The sequence below is a fragment of the Mustela lutreola genome, chromosome 16 (genome assembly GCF_030435805.1).
Source record: "Mustela lutreola isolate mMusLut2 chromosome 16, mMusLut2.pri, whole genome shotgun sequence".
Lineage (NCBI taxonomy): Eukaryota > Metazoa > Chordata > Mammalia > Carnivora > Mustelidae > Mustela > Mustela lutreola.
The window spans coordinates 16541929-16562133 of NC_081305.1; the positions used below are offsets into that span (position 1 = coordinate 16541929).

The 20205-nt window shown below is 45.3% G+C and overlaps 4 protein-coding genes and 1 long non-coding RNA gene across 8 annotated transcripts in view; 3 read left to right on the forward strand and 2 right to left on the reverse strand.

The window, feature by feature from the left end:
* NIP7 (nucleolar pre-rRNA processing protein NIP7) overlaps positions 1-10187 on the reverse strand; it is a 59468-nt gene extending 49281 nt beyond the window's left edge. The window contains exons 1-5 of one of the 2 annotated variants that reach the window (XM_059152857.1): positions 10024-10187; positions 9826-9912; positions 9590-9728; positions 8932-9072; positions 7452-8718 (exon numbers count right to left, since the gene is read on the reverse strand). In XM_059152857.1, coding sequence (XP_059008840.1) covers positions 8599-8718; positions 8932-9072; positions 9590-9728; positions 9826-9912; positions 10024-10079 — 543 coding nt within the window. In that variant the 5' untranslated portion in view covers positions 10080-10187 and the 3' untranslated portion in view covers positions 7452-8598. Of the gene's footprint in view, positions 1-7451; positions 8719-8931; positions 9073-9589; positions 9729-9825; positions 9913-10023 lie in introns of those variants that run through there. The other variant, XM_059152858.1, reaches the window with a different exon arrangement.
* TMED6 (transmembrane p24 trafficking protein 6) lies at positions 717-7262 on the forward strand. 2 transcript variants are annotated; one of them, XM_059152856.1, is made up of 4 exons: positions 717-1035; positions 2550-2670; positions 4465-4616; positions 6834-7262. In XM_059152856.1, exons 1-4 carry the CDS (start codon positions 823-825, stop codon positions 7065-7067), a joined length of 720 nt encoding a protein of 239 aa, XP_059008839.1. In that variant the 5' UTR covers positions 717-822; the 3' UTR covers positions 7068-7262. The 2 variants fall into 2 exon arrangements, with proteins under 2 accessions (XP_059008839.1, XP_059008837.1); XM_059152854.1 differs by having other exon boundaries at positions 732-1035; positions 2544-2670.
* Positions 10188-10273: 86 nt separating the features above from the next.
* Positions 10274-19067, forward strand: COG8 (component of oligomeric golgi complex 8). 2 transcript variants are annotated; one of them, XM_059152845.1, is made up of 6 exons: positions 10275-10730; positions 11866-12073; positions 13071-13898; positions 15884-16052; positions 16788-17099; positions 18870-19067. In XM_059152845.1, exons 1-5 carry the CDS (start codon positions 10336-10338, stop codon positions 17057-17059), a joined length of 1872 nt encoding a protein of 623 aa, XP_059008828.1. In that variant the 5' UTR covers positions 10275-10335; the 3' UTR covers positions 17060-17099; positions 18870-19067. The 2 variants fall into 2 exon arrangements, with proteins under 2 accessions (XP_059008829.1, XP_059008828.1); XM_059152846.1 differs by lacking the exon at positions 18870-19067 and having other exon boundaries at positions 10274-10730; positions 16788-17255.
* Positions 15451-16914, reverse strand: LOC131818410 (uncharacterized). The gene is made up of 2 exons (XR_009348807.1): positions 16777-16914; positions 15451-16047 (listed from the first exon to the last, which is right to left on the reverse strand). It is a non-coding gene; the product is annotated as an uncharacterized LOC131818410 (long non-coding RNA).
* Positions 17186-19546, forward strand: PDF (peptide deformylase, mitochondrial). Its single transcript, XM_059152853.1, has 2 exons — positions 17186-18002; positions 18870-19546. Exons 1-2 carry the CDS (start codon positions 17186-17188, stop codon positions 19025-19027), a joined length of 975 nt encoding a protein of 324 aa, XP_059008836.1. The 3' UTR covers positions 19028-19546.
* The last annotated feature ends 659 nt before the right edge of the window (positions 19547-20205 follow it).

The window sequence follows — 20205 nt, forward strand, 5'->3', positions numbered from 1 at the left end:
CTTTAAGTGGGTTTTTGGATAGCTTTAGCAGAGTGGATCAGTAAGGGGGAAAGTAGAACAAGGATTATCAGTGGAAGACTCTGACCACTGCCTCTTGCTCACTTTATTTGTCCATTAAAAATTTTGCACACATTAACATGCTGTGCTTTTTGCTAAGATCTAGCACTGGGCAGAAAATACTCTGTTCGCTCAGGTTTGCCCCACATATCTTATTGGAGCATCTAGCAACCTGAAACGAATAGGAGAAACAAATCTCTCCAGGCAAACTTTGTCTGTTTATTCAGATGGTTGTAAATAAAATTACCCAGTGCTTATTCCCAAGAAGAACTTAAAAATGATAACCCAAAGGAAGGACAAAAATGCCTCTTCTGGAGAAGATTCTATCTAGCACCCATGAAGTAGGTTTGATAAGCCCCTGAGGTTTTTTTTTTTAAAGATTTTATTTATTTATTTGACACAGAGAGAGAGACAGCAAGAGAGGGAGTATAAGCAGAGAGAGTGGGAGAGGGAAAAGTAGGTTCCCTGCTGAGCAGAGAGCCCCATGCGGGCTCGATCCCAGGACCCTGGGATCATGACCTGAGCCGAAGGCAGATGCTTAGCCGACTGAGCCACTCAGGTGCTCCATCCCTTGAGTTTTTGAGGTAAAACCAAAAACACTTCCTGTGAGCCAAGCATGAGGATATCGTGCCAGTTCTATTATGGAATATCCACGTGTGGCCCTGAAACCAGGCTAAGTTAATGATTACCCTAGCAGTTGATTAAACTGCTTGGTTTCACTAGACTTCAAGCAGTTCACCTGCAGAGGAGTCTCCAAAAAGCAACATGTTCCCTTTGCTCTTTGGGGCTGGACTGGTGGTTCTGAACCTAGTGACTTCTGCTAAGAGCCAGAAGACAGAACCCCTTAGTGGCTCTGGGGACCAGCTGCTCTTCCATGGAGCAGATCGATCTGACTTTGCCATCATGATCCCTCCAGCAGGCACAGAATGCTTCTGGCAATTTGCCCGCCAGACTGGATACTTATATTTCAGTTATGAGGTGAGTACACGGGCTCCTCTCGCCATACTGGGGACTTGTTTTTGTTGTTGTTGTTTGTTTGTTTGTTTCCTTTTGCAAAGTGGGACAGGTTTTATTCAAATACAGGATTCTGGTTGTCTTTATTATGCTGTGATTCCCTACCTGTTAATGAAATGGATCTGCACTTGGATGGAAACTCTTGATGGATGACTAATCACTAAAACATATGGCTTGACTTCTCAAACTGGGGGCAGTTGAGGTGTGCTCAAAGCCATGGGACAAACATACTGCCTCTTCCTGGAGAGGTAATCAAATATATATTAACTCAGATTTGGAGATGAGAGAGAATCCATTTTTATAAAATAATAAAACAATATGGATATGGTACAAAGTTGAATGAAAACTTACACGAACTTTGGAAACAAACTCTGATTATTTCAAAGAAAGATGCTTCAGTTTATGGGGCTGGGAGAGCAACATTTACTCTGGCAGACCACAGAATCACTGGCTCAGGATCCCTCTATTTGGTCAGGCAGGCCTCTATTTCTTTGGGAAGGGGAATGTTTTCAAGTTGCCTGTTGATAGGCTAAGTACATTTATCCATCCTGTGGTCTTATACCACAGTGCTCAAGAATGGTGAACTCAATAGTAAAGTCAAAGGCTGTTAATTTCTTTTGTTCTTTGTCTTAGAAACCTGTTAACTTGGGGCCCCTGGGTGGCTCAGTGGGTTAAAGCCTCTGCCTTCGGCTTAGGTCATGATCCCAGGGTCCTGGGATCGAGCCCCACATTGGTTTCTCTGCTCGGCGGGGAGCTTGCCTCCTCCTCCCTCTCTGCCTGCCTCTCTGCCTGCCTCTCTGCCTACTTGTGATCTCTGTCCAAGAAATTAATAAAATATTTTTTAAAATAATTAAAAAAAGAAACCTGTTAACTTTCTAAATTTTGTTTACATAGTAAGACTATATTGATCTTATTCCATTGCACTGTAACTCAAAGCTTATTTTAAGTTAGTTTATCAGAGCCTTTTCTTATCTCTCAATTTATAACAGGACAGTAGCTATTAGTAAGCACACTGTAGCATGGGCTTATCAAGATCCAGCTTGAGAAGTGGCTATTGAATGTCCTATTTATTTGCTGTCAAGCAGCAAGTAAGCCCAAGTCTGAGACACCACCAGGGAAGTCAAAACCAAGCAAGTTCAATCAAGAACTCTACAAAAACATACGTATCAATCAATACACACCAGATGGACATTCTGAGGCAGGTCTTCCTAAGAGGAGTGTTACTGGCATTTTGGGTAATTCTTTGTCTTACAATACTGTTTCTAACGTGGTAGGATGTTCAATATTGCTGTCTCTTTCTACTCAACCCCCAACACCACTGTTGTCTCAATCCAAACTCCCAGGGAGGACTGGGCAGTACCATCCCTGATTGAGAACCACTGTGCAGATGATCAGGAATGTCAATCGTGGCATTTAGCTAGCTTTCTGTGATGTAGCAGGGGCTTTTCTCCCTCTTTAATGTGTCTTGGCAGGTGCAGCGGACACTGGGAATGTCACATGACCGACATGTTGCTGCCACTGCACACACCCCACAGGGTTTCCTCATAGACTCCTCTCAGAGTGTTCGAGGCCAGATAAACTTCTCTACCAAAGAAACAGGTCTGTTTTCATCACCAGTTACTGTAATAATCATTAGTTTCTTTGAAACTGGGTCAATAATGAGGAAGTACTGAAATTACTGAAGTACATGAGATGTAAAAGCTCTGGCTTTTTCACAGAGGGATGATCAAACAGTAGGGGGACTAAACAGCTTCAAACACCAAAAACTAGCCTTGAGCACCAACATCAAAACTTTACAGGAGATTGCCAGCAGCAGAGGCAGTCTGTCCCCTGGCAGATTCGGGACAGGGTCTCAAGGTGACTATTTTAACTCCAGAGTCCAGAAGCTCACTTTTATCTCATTGTCTCCATCTGAACAGGTTATGAGAAAGTGACCAAAATAGATCCATTTATAATACAGAATTCCAATTAACAAATTTATTTGAGGACAGCACTTCTTTCTATTCAGAGTACTTGAGGCAGTTACTAAACAGAAGACTCAGAACGAAAGGTAACGCATCACAGTGAAAATACCCACGTTCCACAACAAAGCACTTCTCCAGTCACCAGAAAATTTATACAGCCAGATCGAGTCTGTCCCCACCTTGGACAACATGGGTCAGTTTTTTGGGTTTTGCTTTTTTCTCTCGAGAGTGAGCAGGAGCACAAGCATGCACATGGGCAAGCACACAAGCAGGGGAAGGACAAAGGGAGAGAGAGAAACAAACTCCCCACTGAGCAGGGAGCCAGACATGAGGCCCAATCCCAGCACCCCAAGCTGAAGACAGATGCTTAACCAACTGAACCACCCAAGTGCCCTCAGCATGGGGTCAGTTTTAACTGCCCTTTCTACCAGCCCGGTATATGAAGAAAGACAATGTTTCTCAACAAGGACATAAAACAATCCTTCATTGTGTAGCACAGGATATTCAGCACTCTAGGTTAGTTAGCACCTTTGGCCCCTACCTGCCAAAACTGCCATCCAATCATTTTGACAATCAAATATGCTGCCACACCTTTCTAATTCCGCTTCTCCCCACTTCCACATACATACAAAGGGTGGCAACCCCCGTTCAGAATCAGCACCAGTATATACCCTAAACCATCGGCTCCTGTACAAACCACCTTGCAGGAAGTTACTCCATTCAGCAGGATAGCTTCTTTCATGCAAACACATCAATTTTTTCTCTAGTCTCAAGTTCAAGATGGTATCCCCCAGTTCTAATGGTGTATAAGATGCAGGAAAACAACCATGCTCTTAATTTCAGTTCACTTTGTCAAGCAGAAGAGCTTCAATAAGAGATGTGAGAAATATATGTTGAAAAAGACAGAGAAAACGTTTTCAATCTAGTATAGAACTAACTTAAATTTACTTAAATTTATAGAACTAAGTCACTAATATTTGGCAAAACACTATATTGTAATTTGTACTTAGTAAAATAAGTTTCATGGAAGATCATGTAAGGTTTCCACATAAAAAATTGGATCTTTCTACTTCCTAAGTAAAAGGAAGGAAACTACAGTAGCACCTTTAACACTGGTACACATGGGATGCCTGGGTGGCTCAGTTGGTTAAGCGGCTGCCTTCGGCTCAGGTCATGATCCCAGCGTCCTGGGATCGAGTCCCACATCGGGCTCCTTGCTTGGCGGGGAACCTGCTTCTCCCTCTGCCTCTGCCGGCCACTCTGTCTGTCTGTGCTTGCTCTCGCTTCTCTCTCTATGACAAATAAATAAATAAAATCTTTAAAAAAAAAAAAAAAACACACACACTGGTACACATGTATCTTCGGGGAAACCTAGAGGGTGTTGGATCAACAAAGGGTGGAGACCAAGCTTTAGTAATGATTCCTACAGGTTTTTATCAGCTTTGTCTAAAGAATCAGCAAAATCACTTTGGTTCAGTGCAAGTGTACCTCAATTTTGGAGTCTTCTACGAGGGGCCTGAGATGGACCACAAACAGAAGAATGAAAGAAAACAACTGAATGATACTCTGGATGCCATTGAGGTAACCATTTTGTGGGAGTAACAATATGGAAACATCCTTGGAAATAATATCACCTGAGGGAGTGCTCACCTGGGGAGAAACCAAACAGGCACAGTGATCTGAATCCTTTAATTTTTAGGACTTGGAGCTCTTCAAATTCCTCACTTGTTTTATACAAGGAGTTAGCAAACTCTGGCACACAAACTAAATCTGGTCCATTTCCCGTTGGAATGACCCATTCAGGGGCACCTGGGTGGCCCAGTGGGTTACAACCTCTGCCTTCGGCTCAAGTCATGATCTCAGGGACCTGGGATCAAGCCCCACATCAGGCTCTCTGCTCAGCGGGGAGCCTGCTTCCCTCCCTCTCTGCCTGCCCCTCTGCCTACTTGTGGTTTCTCTCTGTCAAATAAATAAATAAAATCTTAAAAAAAAAACACAAAAAAGAGGAATGGCCCATTCACCATTTTAAAGTGTACAATTCTGAGGTTTTTAGTATATTCCCAAGGTCCTGCCACTATCACATCTAATTCCAGAACAGTTTCATCACCCAAAAAGAACTACACCCCTTGGTCACTCTTCCTTCCCCAGGACCCCTCCGAGTCCTCGGCAAGCATTCATTAATCAACTTTGTTTCTATAAATTTGCCTATCCTGTACATTGTATGTATGTATCATACATATAGTGTATGAGTAGAATCATACAATGGGGCCTGTTTCCAGACTCCTTCACTTAGTGAAGTGTGTTCTCAAAATTAATCCATATTGTAGCATATATTAGTACTTCATTCCCTTTTATGGATGACTAATACTCTCTTGTATGACTGTACCACATTTCGCTTATCCACTCATCAGCTGATAGACATTTAGGTTGTCCACTTTTTGGCTATTATGAATAATGCAGCCATGAACATTTGCATGAAGTTTTTGTGTGAACATGTTTTCATTTCCGTATACCAAGAAGTGGTATAATCTGCTGGGTCACATGGTCATCTGTTTAACTTTGTAACTCCTGTTCTCCAGTGGCCAAGGCAAGTTACACTCCCACCAGCATATGTGGTTTTAATTTCTCCACATCCTCACCAACATGCCACTGTCTCTTTTATTAATAGTCATCCCAGTGGGTGTGGAGTTGTATCTTGTGGTTTTGAGTTCTGTCTCCCTAATGGCTAAGACCACTGAGCACCTTTTCATGTTTTTTGGGCCATTTGTCTATCTTCTTTGGAGAACTGTCTATTCAAATCCTTTACCTATTTTAAAATTGGGTGGTCTTTTTATTGATGAGGTATAAGTTTTTTTAAATATTCTGGATATAAATCCCTTATCAGATAAGTGATTTGCCAACATTTTCTCCATTCTGTGGGATGTCTTTTCACTTTCTTGATAGTATTTTTTTTTTTTAAAGATTTTATTTATTTATTTGACAGAGAGAGATTACAAGTAGGCAGAGAGAGAGAGAGAGAGAGAAGGAAGCAGGCTCCCTGCTGAGCAGAGAGCCCGATGCGGGACTCGATCCCAGGACCCTGAGATCATGACCTGAGCCGAAGGCAGCGGCTTAACCCACTGAGCCACCCAGGCGCCCTCTTGATAGTATTTTTCAGTGCACAAAAGCCCACTGCCTGTTTCCGCAAATGACACTTCACTGAAACACAGTTATGCTCATTTGACAATTACACACAGCTGCTTCTGTGCTAACAACGGCAGAGTTTGGTAGTTGCAACAGACTGTACTGCCTACAAAACCGAAAATATTTACTATCTGGTCCTTTAATAAGAAGTCTGTAGGCCCTAGTCTTCTACCATATTCGAAGAACAGAAGACATCACCAGAATAGCAATGACATACAGAGTACATACCTAAATCTAGAAATACTGTGAGACACCTGAAAGAGCTTTCTAGTTTCAACATTGAAATTTTTCGTTATAAAATTGTGTCTTTTAGGCAACCCTCCTGGGTCCCCTCCCTTTTCAGGAGCTTTGTGCTATCACTTTGCTACGGCTCAATAAATTTTGCTTTGCTGCTCACCACCAAAAAAAAAAAACAACAAAAAAAAAACCAGACTTTTTCATATACAGCAAAACCAGCTTTACTAACAACTACAATAACCAACTTACTATGTATCATAAAATTATAAGTAAGCTACTCAACTTCCAGGTAACTTAGATTAGTGCTCGTGAGCACCCAGGTGAGACTAGACAGGAGGTAGGGAGGACCCTCTCTTTACTTCATTTTCTGTCCCACAGGAGAGTACACGGAAGGTGCAGAACAATATCTTCCACATGTGGCGATACTACAACTTTGCCCGTATGAGGAAAATGGCTGACTTTTTCCTTCTCCAATCAAACTATAACTATGTGAACTGGTGGTCAACAGCTCAGAGCCTTGTTATTATTCTTTCTGGAATCCTGCAGCTGTATTTCTTGAAGCGTCTCTTCAATGTCCCAAAGACTACAGACACGAAAAAGCCAAGATGCTAAGCCAAAATGACTACAGCAGCCTAGGCTCTCTTCTTCTGGGGCAGAAGCTCTGTCAAAGTTTTGGTCAAATAAGCTTTGTAGATTACTGGAAAAAATCAATTTATCTTGTTCAAACATCTGAGTCTATTGCTTTCCTTTCCTCTCCAGTTGCCTCAAAATGGCAACAAAATAATAAATGTGCAAGTTTTGATATTAGCTATTACTAAAGTGTGTACCAAATGCTACCATAAAACTATGTTCAACATACAGCGGTCCCTCAACCTTTACTAAGTCTATCTAGAGGGTTTACACATAACCTTGGGAAGGAGAAGAATTGAAAAAAAAAATGGGACAAAACATATCTGTTTTACATGTTGCATACAAAAACAGGAATTGGTAGACTGCTTTGTTGTAGTTGAAAATTTTATTTTTAGATGTCACCTTTGGAATTTAAAATAAGCAGGAAAAAAGTGTATTTAAAGAAATGCTTTATAATACAGGCAGTTTTAAAAAAACTTAGTGGAATTTTTTCATTAAAAAACATTTTAATAATTCCAAAAATAATTTTGGCAGGCATGGACAAAGGGGGAGGAGCTGAATTATTTCAGTGTCTATGATTAGTGCTTTCTGTCTAGTCCAGTCAGGTAAATAAAGGTTTGTAAGGGAAATCACGTTTTAAGAAATCAAGGTGATGAAAATAACATTAGCCTGGGATCATACCATCTAAGAAAAGGAGAACAAGAACCAAGATATATCATCAAAACTATACTATAACTACAGGAGATCCTATCCTTAGTAATAGAAATACCCGGTATATACCACATAAAAATAATTCTTACCATTTGTTTAACACCTAACATTTGCCAGGCACTGTGCTAAGTGCTTTACAAATGTGATTTCTAATTCTAAAAACCATTCTTAGGTAGATGGTTAAAGCTGTTTTTCGAAGCAAAAGAAGAAAATAAGCTTATCAAAGTTTAATGACGCCTCTAAAGCCATACAGCTGGCAGGTGTCAGAACCAGGGTTTGAATCCAAGGTTTTCTCCCACACCACACAGAACCTACTATATAGAAAATTGGCAGAACAAATTGCTGTTATTTTATCCAAATTTCATTAGTAAAATCCCATGTGACCTACCATTCTAATATGGTAATATCTGACTTCCATGGTATTAATAAATAATGAAGAAAATCAATTGTGTTCTTATCATGAGTTTGGAAAACAGTGTTATCACAGATAACAATAAGCTAGCTATTCTTGTCCTCAGTTCCAATGACTTAGAACCTGTTACTCAAGACAAGAAGCCCCTTGATTCAAATATAAAACACAGTATTCTATTTAGTCACAAACGCAAAGATCTGAAACACTGTTTTTGAGCCATTTCCGCATAAGAATCCAGCCTGCATTCGTCCATAATAGAATATTAAACTAAGAAGTCCCTGAAGAAGTCACAGTGTTGACAAAATTCAACATGATGATGGAGCCTACACAGACACAGGAAAGAAAGCTAGGCCCTTCCACACAGCCATAAGTCCTTGCGATGATTTCGTTTTAAGTCAAAGTCTCTTCATGCCGCACATATTCCCCAATGTCTGCTTGATGAAATACCACAATCGCCATGGGGTCTACTTTCCTGCAGTCTTGTGTAGACTTTGCTGCCACCCCAAAACCCTGGGATTCAAAAGAAGAGACACTGATTCACTCAAGTCATTCAGTTGGCACGCATTGAGGGGTAGAAATAATGAAGATGAAAAAATACAGTTCTTATCTTTGAGAAATTTGAAAGGTGCTGAAAATTTAGTCTCTAAAGCGCACTGATTGAAAATACATCCTTCTTGATTAAAAAGATACTTGGTTTTTATAACAGCTACCATCTCTACTCACCAAAGGGACGTCTGCCATGGAGTACACCACCACTCCCTGGTACTGACAAGTATTTTCAGTGATTCGACCCAGTCCAGATTTCAACACATGGTTCCCATACAGGAAGGACTGCTCTGCTCCAGGCTTTATCCACACTTTATACTATAAAAAAAAAAACAAAAAACAAAAAACAAAAAACAGAATTAAATCCAAGAGGCATTAAAATCCTACTTGCTGTATCTCTGCACATAAGCCAGCTGCTGGATATGTTGAAAGCATTTTAAGGAAAAGAGAAAAATGGATGGTTATCTCAAATTATTCACGCCCTAAAGAGAACTGCCAGAAAGTTCTTTCCTCAACTCTGTAATCTCTCACACGGATAGTTTAAAAGCTCCTTTTCTGGATCCCACTATGCTCTCACCAAAGCCACCAATTTGCTTTTCTTGAGTGGGGTCTGCATAGGCTTTTCTACTCTGCTGGACATAACTAGGACTATGCAACCATACAGCATCCTCATGCCAGAACCCCAACCATGCCCAAGCAGCAAGCCCTGCACACATCCCCACGAGCTGGCACGGACTCCGTGACAGAGAAGCTACCCGATTATCTGCGTTCGGACGTGGCCCTCATCTTTGCCTTCCTTCCTCCCCAGTGGCCGACTGAATACCACCCTACAAACCTTGGCATAGGGTGCAAGGTAATCCAGAGCCGTGATGTGCAACCGGAACTTGTGAGTCTTAGTGAATTTTCCGAAGCAGGTCCCCAGCGACACTAGCTTGTCCCCAGAGATGTTGGCCGCCAACTTCAGGATCTTCTCACTGAAGGGGTAAGGAAGAAGAAGGTGTCAGATGGGAGAAGCTGGTGGGACCCAGTTATCCACCCGGGGCTCCTGTCGTCCACCCGGCACCGCCTCACCTCACATAGTACACACGGTCGTTGTGCAGCCTGAAACAGTAGGTGCCGTCGGGCCTGTCGACCAGCAGCTGAAGGTTCTCCCCGATGCTGAAAGCAAAAGGAGGGCTGGAGACAGCGCCCCAACAGCCTCCTCCCGGCCCCGCGTCCCCACTCTACCCGCCACACACACATTTCCCCTTCCCCTCCGTGCGCTCTTACTATTTCGCTATCTTCTCAAACATTACTCGGGTCTCTTCTTCAGTTAAAGGCCGCATTTTCCCGCTGGGTTACAACACCGAATCCGCGTGCCTCAGAGGCCGGAAGCGGAAGTCAGCCGCCGGCCGCTCCCTGGCAACCCCAAAGCCTGCCTCTCTAGCCGCCGTCAATTTGGTCCCTGCCCCAGTGCCCCGCAGCCTGGAGGACCATCGGCAAAGCAAGCGGGCCGGATACGAACCCCCCGCTGCTTCCGGTCCTGGATTCCGAGCCAGCGCCCTCGCAGGGCCGGAGGAGAAGTGACGCTGCTGCTGGAAGATGGCGGCGACGGCGACAGTCGCTTCGTCAACCACGGAGCCTGCCACAACGACGGCCACTGCCGCAGCTCTCGGGGAGGTGGAGGATGAAGGGCTCCTGGCATCGCTGTTCCGAGACCGTTTCCCCGAGGCCCAGTGGCGGGAGCGGCCCGACGTGGGCCGCTACCTCCGGGAGCTGAGCGGCTCCGGGCTGGAGCGGCTGAGACGCGAGCCCGAGCGCTTGGCGGAAGAGCGAGCGCAGCTGCTGCAGCAGACGCGCGACTTGGCCTTTGCCAACTACAAGACCTTCATCCGAGGCGCCGAGTGCACCGAGCGCATCCACCGCCTCTTTGGCGACGTGGAGGCGTCGCTCGGCCGCCTGCTCGACCGCTTGCCCAGCTTCCAGCAGAGCTGCAGGTGCGGCGGGCCTAGCACTAAGGGGGCTTTTAGCAACTGTAATAGCTGACATTTATGACGAAAGAAATAGCTAACACATAGCAGTTACCATGGGTCAGGTGCTCCTCTGAGCATTTTAAAAATCCACTTAAGCTTCATAACAGCTTTCGAGGTAGGTACTGTTATTCCCATTCTATGTATGAGGAAGTTGAGATGGCTTGGGGATTGTCTAGGGGCACTTGGAAGCTAGTAAGCCTGCCCCAAGGCAGGATTGGAAAACAGCTGCACGTCCCTCCCTCACAGGACTGTTGTGAGTACTAGAGAATCCACGCAAAGCACTTATTGGGTCTGACATAGCTAACATTCTACGATCGCCAGCTATAAGCTACACGAGCCGACCACCCAAAGGACAACGAAATCCTTTCATTTGGAGGCAGCAAAAATTATCCAAAAAAATCTCTCCTTTTTATGCCATATTCTGCCTCTTTAGGCCTCAGTCTATTATCCTTAATTCTACCTTTCAGCCTTTCTCGATAAAATTTAAGTTTTGAGTCTTTGGATATTTGACAAGAGCTTCTATACCCTTCCGCCCGCCTTCCTATATAGGGGACTTCATAAAGCAGGTCTCTGTAGTTATGGAGAAGGGAAAACTGTGGAGTTAAAAGTGGAACAACACGCTAAGAAAAGATGAAGAGGCTGAGGGAACTTGAGGGTAAGGTTATAGCTTCTAAGCTGGTTAGGGATCACAAAAAGAATAGCTATTATTAATATTTACTGTGTGTCAGGTTCTGTGTTAAATGCTTTATACACATCATCTCATTTAATCCTCACATGCTTATGAGGTGGGTCCTCCTACTATTTTACCAATAAGGAGAGAATTCAGAGAGCCTAAGTACCCTGCCACTGCTAGTTAAGTGGCAGATCTGGGCTCACAGATTTTTATCATTTATTAATTGTGTGATCTTGGACAAGCCGCTTAGCCTCTCTGGGATTAAAGTTGCCTCAAGGGTGATAGTACTTACCTCACAGGTTTGGTGTGAAGATTAAATCATAAACCATCCAGATCACTGTCCAGTTCATAATAAATTCTTGGTAATTGTAGCTAAGTTTTGGATGTAGAGTAGTGAGCAACCAATATTCTCCTGTCTGTTACTAGGAACTTTGTTAAAGAGGCTGAGGAGATCAGCTCCAACCGCCGGATGAACACCCTGACTCTAAACCGGCACACAGAAATCCTGGAAATCCTGGAGATTCCTCAGCTAATGGACACCTGTGTCCGGAACAGCTATTATGAAGAGGCCTTGGAGCTTGCAGCCTATGTACGCCGACTGGAAAGGAAATATTCCTCCATCCCTGTCATCCAGGTAGCCACACTGCCCCAAAAGGACACAAACTGATGTTTTTATAATCAGTAATTCTGTGGTTATCACTGAACCTTTAGGCAGAAACCTTAGGGAAATTTTGCATGTTTTATTTTGGTTTCTAGTGGCCAGGCAGGCTTGAACATGAATCATTCATTCATTCATTCAACTGATAAATATTAATCATGTGCCAGGCACTGATCTAGGTCTTGGGGAGACAATGACACAAAGCACAGAAGGTCCTAGATTTCATGAATGTAAGCGGATAGTTGGTAAATAAATAATATGATCCTTTCAGATAATGGTAACTGTCTGAAGGAAATAAACTAGGGAATGGGTAGGAGACTAGGGTATGTACCCTAGGTAGAGTAGTGAAGAAAGGCTCTGCTGGAGAGATAATATTTAAACTGAGACCCAGATGATGAGAAGGAACCAGTCACACAAAGATGTGGGGAAAGAGCAAACCAGAAAGTGGAAAGACCAGGTATAGCAGACTGAGGAGGGAAAAAGTTGAGAGTGTTTAAGAAATACAAGGGCGCTTGGGTGGCTCAGTTGGTTAAACAACTGCCTTAAGCTCAGGTCATGAACCTGGAGTCATAGGATCGAGTCCCGTGTTGGCCTCCCTGCTCAGCGAGGAGTCTGTTTCTCCCTCTGACCCTCCCTCCTCTGGTGCATGCTCTCTCTCTCAAATAAATAAATAAAATCTTAAAAAAAAAAAAATACAAGGCAGAAAAAGAAAAAAGAAAAAGACAGCCAGTGTGACTGGACTGCAGTGAGCAGACGGACAGAATTAGAAAGCTGCTGAGGCACGACAATTAAACGGGGCTTGTAGGCCACAGTGAATGCGGTATTTGTTGGTAAACCTGTACACATCAACTTTAGGAAATCTTCATATCAGGAAAGCAGTGGGAATGTTGATCTCCAATTATTCAGGGGTAGCGGAATGGGTTCCCGGAAGTGTCATTCCCACTGTGATGTGACCGACTCCCTATATTGTCAGGGCATCGTGAACGAAGTGCGCCAGTCCATGCAGCTGATGCTGAGCCAGCTGATCCAGCAACTAAGAACCAACATCCAGCTCCCCGCCTGCCTCCGTGTCATTAGCTTCCTCCGGTGCATGGATATCTTCACTGAGGCTGAGTTGAGGGTGAAGTTTCTTCAGGCCCGAGATGCTTGGCTCCGTTCCATTCTGACTGCCATCCCCAATGACGATCCCTATTTCCACATCACAAAAACCATTGAGGCCTGCCGTGTCCATCTGTTCGATATCATCACCCAGTATCGTGCCATATTCTCTGATGAGGACCCATTGTTGCTCCCTGCCATGGGTGAGCACACTATAAACGAGAGTGCCATCTTCTATGGCTGGGTGCTACAGAGAGTCTCACAGTTCCTGCAGGTGCTGGAGACCGACCTTTACCGGGGGATTGGTGGTCGTCTAGATTCTCTGCTGGGTCAGTGCATGTACTTTGGGCTGTCCTTCAGCCGGGTCGGGGTTGATTTCCGGGGCCAGTTGGCTCCTGTTTTCCAGCGGGTGGCCATCAGCACTTTCCAGAAGGCAATTCAGGAAGCAGTGGAAAAGTTCGAGGATGAAATGAATTCCTACACCCTCATCTCAGCTCCAACCATCCTGGGCAGCAGTAACCTGCCTGCTGCTGTGCCAGTCACTCAGCCGGGGACCCTGCAGCCACCCATGGTACTCTTGGATTTCCCCCCACTTGCCTGCTTCCTCAACAATATTCTGGTTGCCTTCAATGATCTGCGCCTCTGCTGCCCTGTGGCCCTGGCACAGGAAGTGACTAGGGCCCTGGAGGACGCTCTTGTCAAGGTGAGCACATTCTGCTGGCTCCCTGCTGGGGCTTCTAACAGGTGGCCAGACTTTTGTAAAAAATAAATCAGTCTGTGTGATACGTGGTTGCAGACTTAGGCTTAGTGCGGTTTTAGACTTTTTCTGATTGAGAAGCTCTAGTTAGTCCCCCATGATGGGACCTAAAACAATACATAAAGTGGCTCACCTGTAAAAATGACTGAGTAATGTGTTAGTTTTCTCCTGCTACATAACAAACCTCTACAAACGTAGCAGCCAAGATAACACAGTTCTCGTCTCCCAGTTTCTTTGGATTGGGAGTCCTGGGTTCTCTGCTCAGGATCTCACAAGGCTACAGTCAAAGTATTGGCCAGGCGGCAGTCTCATCTGAAGCCTGGGGTCCCTTTTCAAGCTCATTCATGTTGTTAGATCTCTGTTCTTTGCAATTGTAGGTTTAAGGCCCTTAGGTCCTAGAAGCCACCTCCCTCCATAAAGTGTGGCTTTCTGTTTTAGGCCAACAGAGAGCAACTCTCCTGGGTGAGTCTCTTTTATTTGTAGGGAAATCCTCAACCTTTTTTTAATTTTTTTTTTTAAGATTTTATTTATTTATTTGACAGAGAGAGATCACAAGTAGGCAGAGAGGCAGGCAGAGAGAGAGAGGAGGAGGAAGCAGGCTCCCTGCTGAGCAGAGAGCCTGATGCGGGACTCGATCCCAGGACCCTGAGATCATGACCTGAGCCGAAGGCAGCGGCTTAACCCACTGAGCCACCCAGGCGCCCTCAACCTTTTTTTAAAAAGGCTTATCTGATTAAGTAGGGCCCAACCAGGATATCCCTTGACTAATTCAAAGTCAACTGATTAGGGGCTTTAATTACATCTGCAAATTTTTCACCTTCGCCATATTAAGTAGGGGTTAGAAACAAGCCACACATACTGCCTGCAGTCAAGGGGAAGGGATTACACAAAGGCGTGGATACCAGGGGTGGGATTCTTAAGAACCATCTTAGAATTCTACACAATACAAGAAATACTACAACTAATGATCTCCTGTAAAATATCTTTTACATATTTAAACCTTTATATAATGGGATGTTTCTTATGACTTACAGCATCTTACAATTGCTGTCCACCAGGTGGCAGTTGTGACATGGTTATATAAAATCTTTCTGAGCCCAACTCTCTTACTCTTGGGCTTGCCCGCTTTCATATCTCAAGTGTACTTTTTGCTTTAATAAACTTTCCCACTTGTGTTACTCAAAAAAAAAAAAAAAAAAAAAAAAGTCTGTTCAAGCCCTCCTGAAAGAGGAAGGAAGCATGAGCACTGAAACTTTGTAGTCAATGAATTCAGGTAATAGTAACGCGCTAATGTTTATGTAGAACTTACTTCATTCCAGGTCGTGTTCATTATACTTTATATCTATTGAGAACTGATCCTCACATCCCTAAGAGATAGATCCTGTTGCAGGCCCTACTTTATAAATAAGGAAACTGAGGAACAGGGGGCACAAAGTGTTCAATCACCTCAAAGTCACAAAACCAGCAAGTGGCACAGCTAGGACTTGAACCAGGAACGTCAGCTAGGTTGCTCTTTTATTTTAATGTGGAACTTCTTTTTTAGCTCAGTGTTCTTTTATAATTTTTTAGCGGTCTAGCTTCCTAGAACCTCAGAAGCCTTACTCAGTAAAAATATTTTATAATTTTGCCTCATTTTCCTGGACCCAATATAGTTGTGGTCCATCTCCTGTAGGAGTCAAGAACCTTGATGCTCTTCCACTAGAAGTGGAAAGTGTGCCAGTAATGAAACAAGTTGGGTTTGAGTCAAAAATACATCAACGAAGCGAAAGAACTGTGGAGAGACCACAATTCTGAATTTAAACAAGACAGTAATATAATGTACTGTTTGGAATGACTTTCTTTATGAAAACTTGAGGGCTGCATATTTGTGCTTAGTTTCAGGTACCACTGATGGTGATAGTCTAGTGACTGATGGTGCCCCTGTCTCCTAGGTAACCAAAACAATCCTGGCCTTCCATCGTGCAGAAGAGGCTGCTTTCAACAGTGAGGAGCAAGAGCTCTTTGTCCAGTTCTGCACTGTCTTCCTGGAAGACCTTGTTCCTTATTTAAATCGCTGTCTCCAAGTCCTTTTTCCACCAGCTCAGATAGCACAGACCTTAGGTAAGAGAAAGGAGGGGAAAGATCTTGACAACTACTGTATTGACATAATTCATATACTAAATATTTCACCTATTTGTAAAATTCACTGTTTTTTAGTAAGTATACAGATATATACAGCCATTATCACTGTCCAGTTTTAGAACATTTCCATCACCCTAAAAAGAACGCTCTTGTCCAGTGTAGTCATTACCCAATCCCAGTCTTAGCCCCTGACAACCACTAATCTGCCTTCTATTACAACAGATTTGCCTTTTCTGGACATTTCATATAAATGAAATAATACAGTATGTGTGTATCTGGCTAAGTGGAAGAAGCTAGTTACAGGAGAACCACATATTGTATGACTCTATTAATATGAAATGTCCAGAAAAGGTATTTTGAAAAGATTTTTTTCCCCAATCTGTCTTCACTTCGCTGTGGCCACACCAGCAGAGTGGCTCTTGGCAACTTTCCCCCCAGCTTTCTCCCTGGGCCTGGCCCAAGGAAGCCAATGCCTTCCGAGGTTCTCTTGGCTCTTAACTCCATCAACCCTCCACCGTGTTGTTCCAGATTACCTTCAAAGTCTCGATTTATAGTATGGTTTTTGGTCCCAAATCACAAAAACGCCTTTCACTGTATGGCATTGTGGAAATTGTGTCTGTTACGTCCTATAATTTTTTTTTTCCTCTGCGACACATCAATATTTAAATTTGTTAAACGTTTTTTTCTATTTCACTTTCTCTACCTGTGGGTCAGGCATTCCACCCACTCAGCTCTCCAAGTACGGAAACCTTGGGCATGTGAACATCGGTCTCGTCCAGGAGCCTCTTGCCTTCCTCCTGCCGAAGAGAGAGCTGGTCCTCTGTCTGGATGACAAGGAGCTGGCGCCGGAGCTCGCAGCTCCAGCACCCGCCGCCGAGGAGTCAGGCATGGAACCCGCCGCCGCTGCAGCTCGCCCTGAGGATGCGCAGGAGCAGGCGGACTCCGCTGAGGCGCCGCCGGCTGAGGTCCCGGGTGCGGACACCTAACGGGGGGGGCGGCCAGCGCTTCTGCCGCGCCCGCGGAGAGGTGAGGCCGGCCGTGGAGAGCACGGCGCAGCCCCAGGGGGTAGGCTGCGAAGGCATTCGTGAGCGCATACGAAAGGGGGAACCTCCATGCGTCACGCTTGCAAACGGTTGATTATACATAAAAACACGAAATTCAGTAATAAAGCTGCTGACGTCACGGAGGCGGGCTGCGCTCTAGGGGCCGCGCTCGCGCTTCCGGAAGGCGCGCGAGAACTCGGCTTCCCGGCGTTCCCCGCGACGGGAGCGCTCGCCTACGGGGGCCGGGGAGGGCGCAGGCGACCGGGAGGATCTGTCCCGCGTACCGGGAACCGAATGGGAGCGCCGCTGCTGCTGGGGACGCTCCTGGCGCGGGCGCGTCCCTGCTTGGGACCAGCCCCATCGTGGTCAGGGGGAGCGGCGGGCGGCGGCGCCCGGGGCTGCAGTTCGGCGCCCACCCGGGACAGCCTCGAGGGCCCGGCGCGCCGGCGGTCCTACTGGCGCTATGTGCGGCGTCTGGTGCTGGGCGCGCCCCAGCCGCCCTACCCGCGCGTGTGTCAGGTCGGCGACCCGGCGCTGCGGGCCGTGGCTGGCCCGGTGGAGCCGGCGCAGCTGGCGGGGCCCGAACTGCAGCGGCTGGTGCAGAGGCTGGTGCAGGTGATGCGGAGCCGGCGCTGCGTGGGCCTGAGCGCTCCGCAGCTCGGAGTGCCGCTGCAGGTGCTGGCTTTGGAGTTCCCCGAGGCGCTCTTCCGCGCCTGCCCGCCGCGCCTGCGCGAGGCCCGCCAGATGGAGCCCTTCCCCCTGCGCGTGTTTGTGAACCCCAGTCTGCGGGTGCTAGACAGCCGCCTGGTCACCTTCCCTGAGGGCTGCGAGAGCGTCGCAGGCTTCCTGGCCTGCGTACCCCGCTTCCAGGCCGTGCAGATCTCAGGTGCGGCAGGGGCAGGGCGGTGGCTTTGGGGTGGTTGGGTAAACGCGTGCAGCTCTTCCCCTTTGCCCATGGAAGCGGCGATCTCTGGTCCTATGTAGTTTTCTCAAAGCTCCAGTTAAAAGGCAGGTTTGTGAAGTGCAGGCTCAGCGAAGCCTGCCGGCAGAACCCTGCAGGGGACGTGATTCAAGACTGACTGATGGGGATGGGGGCTAGTGTGACAGCAGAGACAGCTTGTCTGGGACTTGGCTTGGGCTGGGAACGTGGCCTAGTTCCGACAGTACCTCACCACAGGTCCTCTGCTGTGTGCCCTCTCCCTGGCTGTCTCACACACGTACCCTTTTTACCCAATTGGATCTGTCGTGGTGGAATGGGAGAAGTGGGACCCAGTTTTCCCGAGGCCGGGATGATGAGCTGTACATGTTTGTCATACCGCAGGATATCTTGTGGAATGTGATTTGTTGCTGGGGTTGGGAAGATTGTTCCTCTTAAGTAGGCCACTTGGTCCAGGTCAGAAAGTAAATGGTATCCCTTAATTTCATAGTGTACCAAGTTGAAAGACTCTTAGGAATTGAAATAAATCAGCAGTACTTCAGAAATGGGAGAAATGTTTAGAAATGAGGCACCTTACAAAGATCATTTCTCATCTCGGCCTCATAGTAAGTCCGGCAACCTATTGTCAGCGTTAGAGCCACATTGAATACTTGGTAATGCACATGGTTGAGGCATCTTTTCTGGGAAGAATAGGGGCTGCTGTCTACATTCCCTTCTATGTTGCCTTCTGTGAACACCAGAGGTAGGGGAAAGGTGAGGAGATTAAAAATGATGCAGTTAAGCATATCCTTAACCAGGCTGTAACTTACTTTGCAGGGCTGGACCCCAAAGGGGAGCAGGTTGTGTGGCAGGCGAGCGGATGGGCAGCCCGAATCATCCAGCACGAGATGGACCACTTGCAGGGCTGCCTGTTCATTGACAAAATGGACAGCAAGACATTTACAAACATCTACTGGATGGAGGTGAATGATTAATTTTTTTCTGCTGCATCTGAGGATTCTGGAAACCAAAACACGGACACTTGGGATTTGAGCTGGGTTTGACTTGCCTGGTATCAACGTGATACTGGTTTGGTCTGACAGAAAACAGTGAATTGCCAAACCAGGTCAGAGGAGTATATCAAAAATGTTTGCCCTGAAATCAGCCATGGACAAAATATTACCTTCAACTTGAGAAGAAAATGAACTCCCCCAAAAGAGTGAACATTTCCTGATGATTTTGTTGGTGGTAATTGGGGAAAATAAATAACCACTCTTAGTAGACATTATTTCATAGACCTGTATAATGTACCCTGAGCCAAGATTTGATAATGACATAATCCCTAATATCTGAAAGCTTTGTTTAAAAATGCAGGTTAAGACTGTGGTTGATCATCTTCACTGAGTTCTTATGTTTACAAAGGGCTTGTATGTGTCTTACCTGCAGAGTCAGTCCTTTGCCTTGAACAGCAGTTTGCTTGTGTAAGTAAAACAGAACAGAATGGTCACAGTTCATGAAGTGTTTAATGACAGTATTAACATGAATGAGTACCTACACATTTTACCGGGGTCACAAGTTTTGGGTGATGATTTCCCTGCTAAGATTTCTTGGGCAGCTGCTGTTTGGCTCATTCTTGTGGTGGAGCTCATGGATCAGGGCTAGGGGAGGGATGATAGTTGAGGAAGCAATGAACCTCTTCCTGTCACAATTAGAAAAGAAACAAAGCAAAACTTGTGCTTCCTGGTCACAATTATTTTTGGAAAAATAAATCAGCATCAACCTGACCAACGATTAGCCTTAAGATACTGTCAGAGTTTTGCAAGATCTAAAGGAACTTGTTTCTCTAGATACTGGTCTTGCCTCATTTTTATGTTGAGTTTTGCAACACAGGTACTCTTACCACAATCCTCAAAATCCTGTTACCCTTGTAGTCAGTCCTGGAAGTTGTTTAGAAAAAACTTGTTTTAAACAGTAGTTAACTAAATGGATCCAGTATGGCTTTCTCGAAACAGACCACCCCATGGGGCCCTACAAGGTCAAGCCAAAGGTAACTGGCTCTCTCTGCATTAAACTTTGGAAGGGTATAGGAGCCAGCACTGCTCCAAGGTCATGTTAGATATTCAGCCACTGGAGAGGTGTGTATACTAAAAACATGGATCCTTAAGAAAATTAG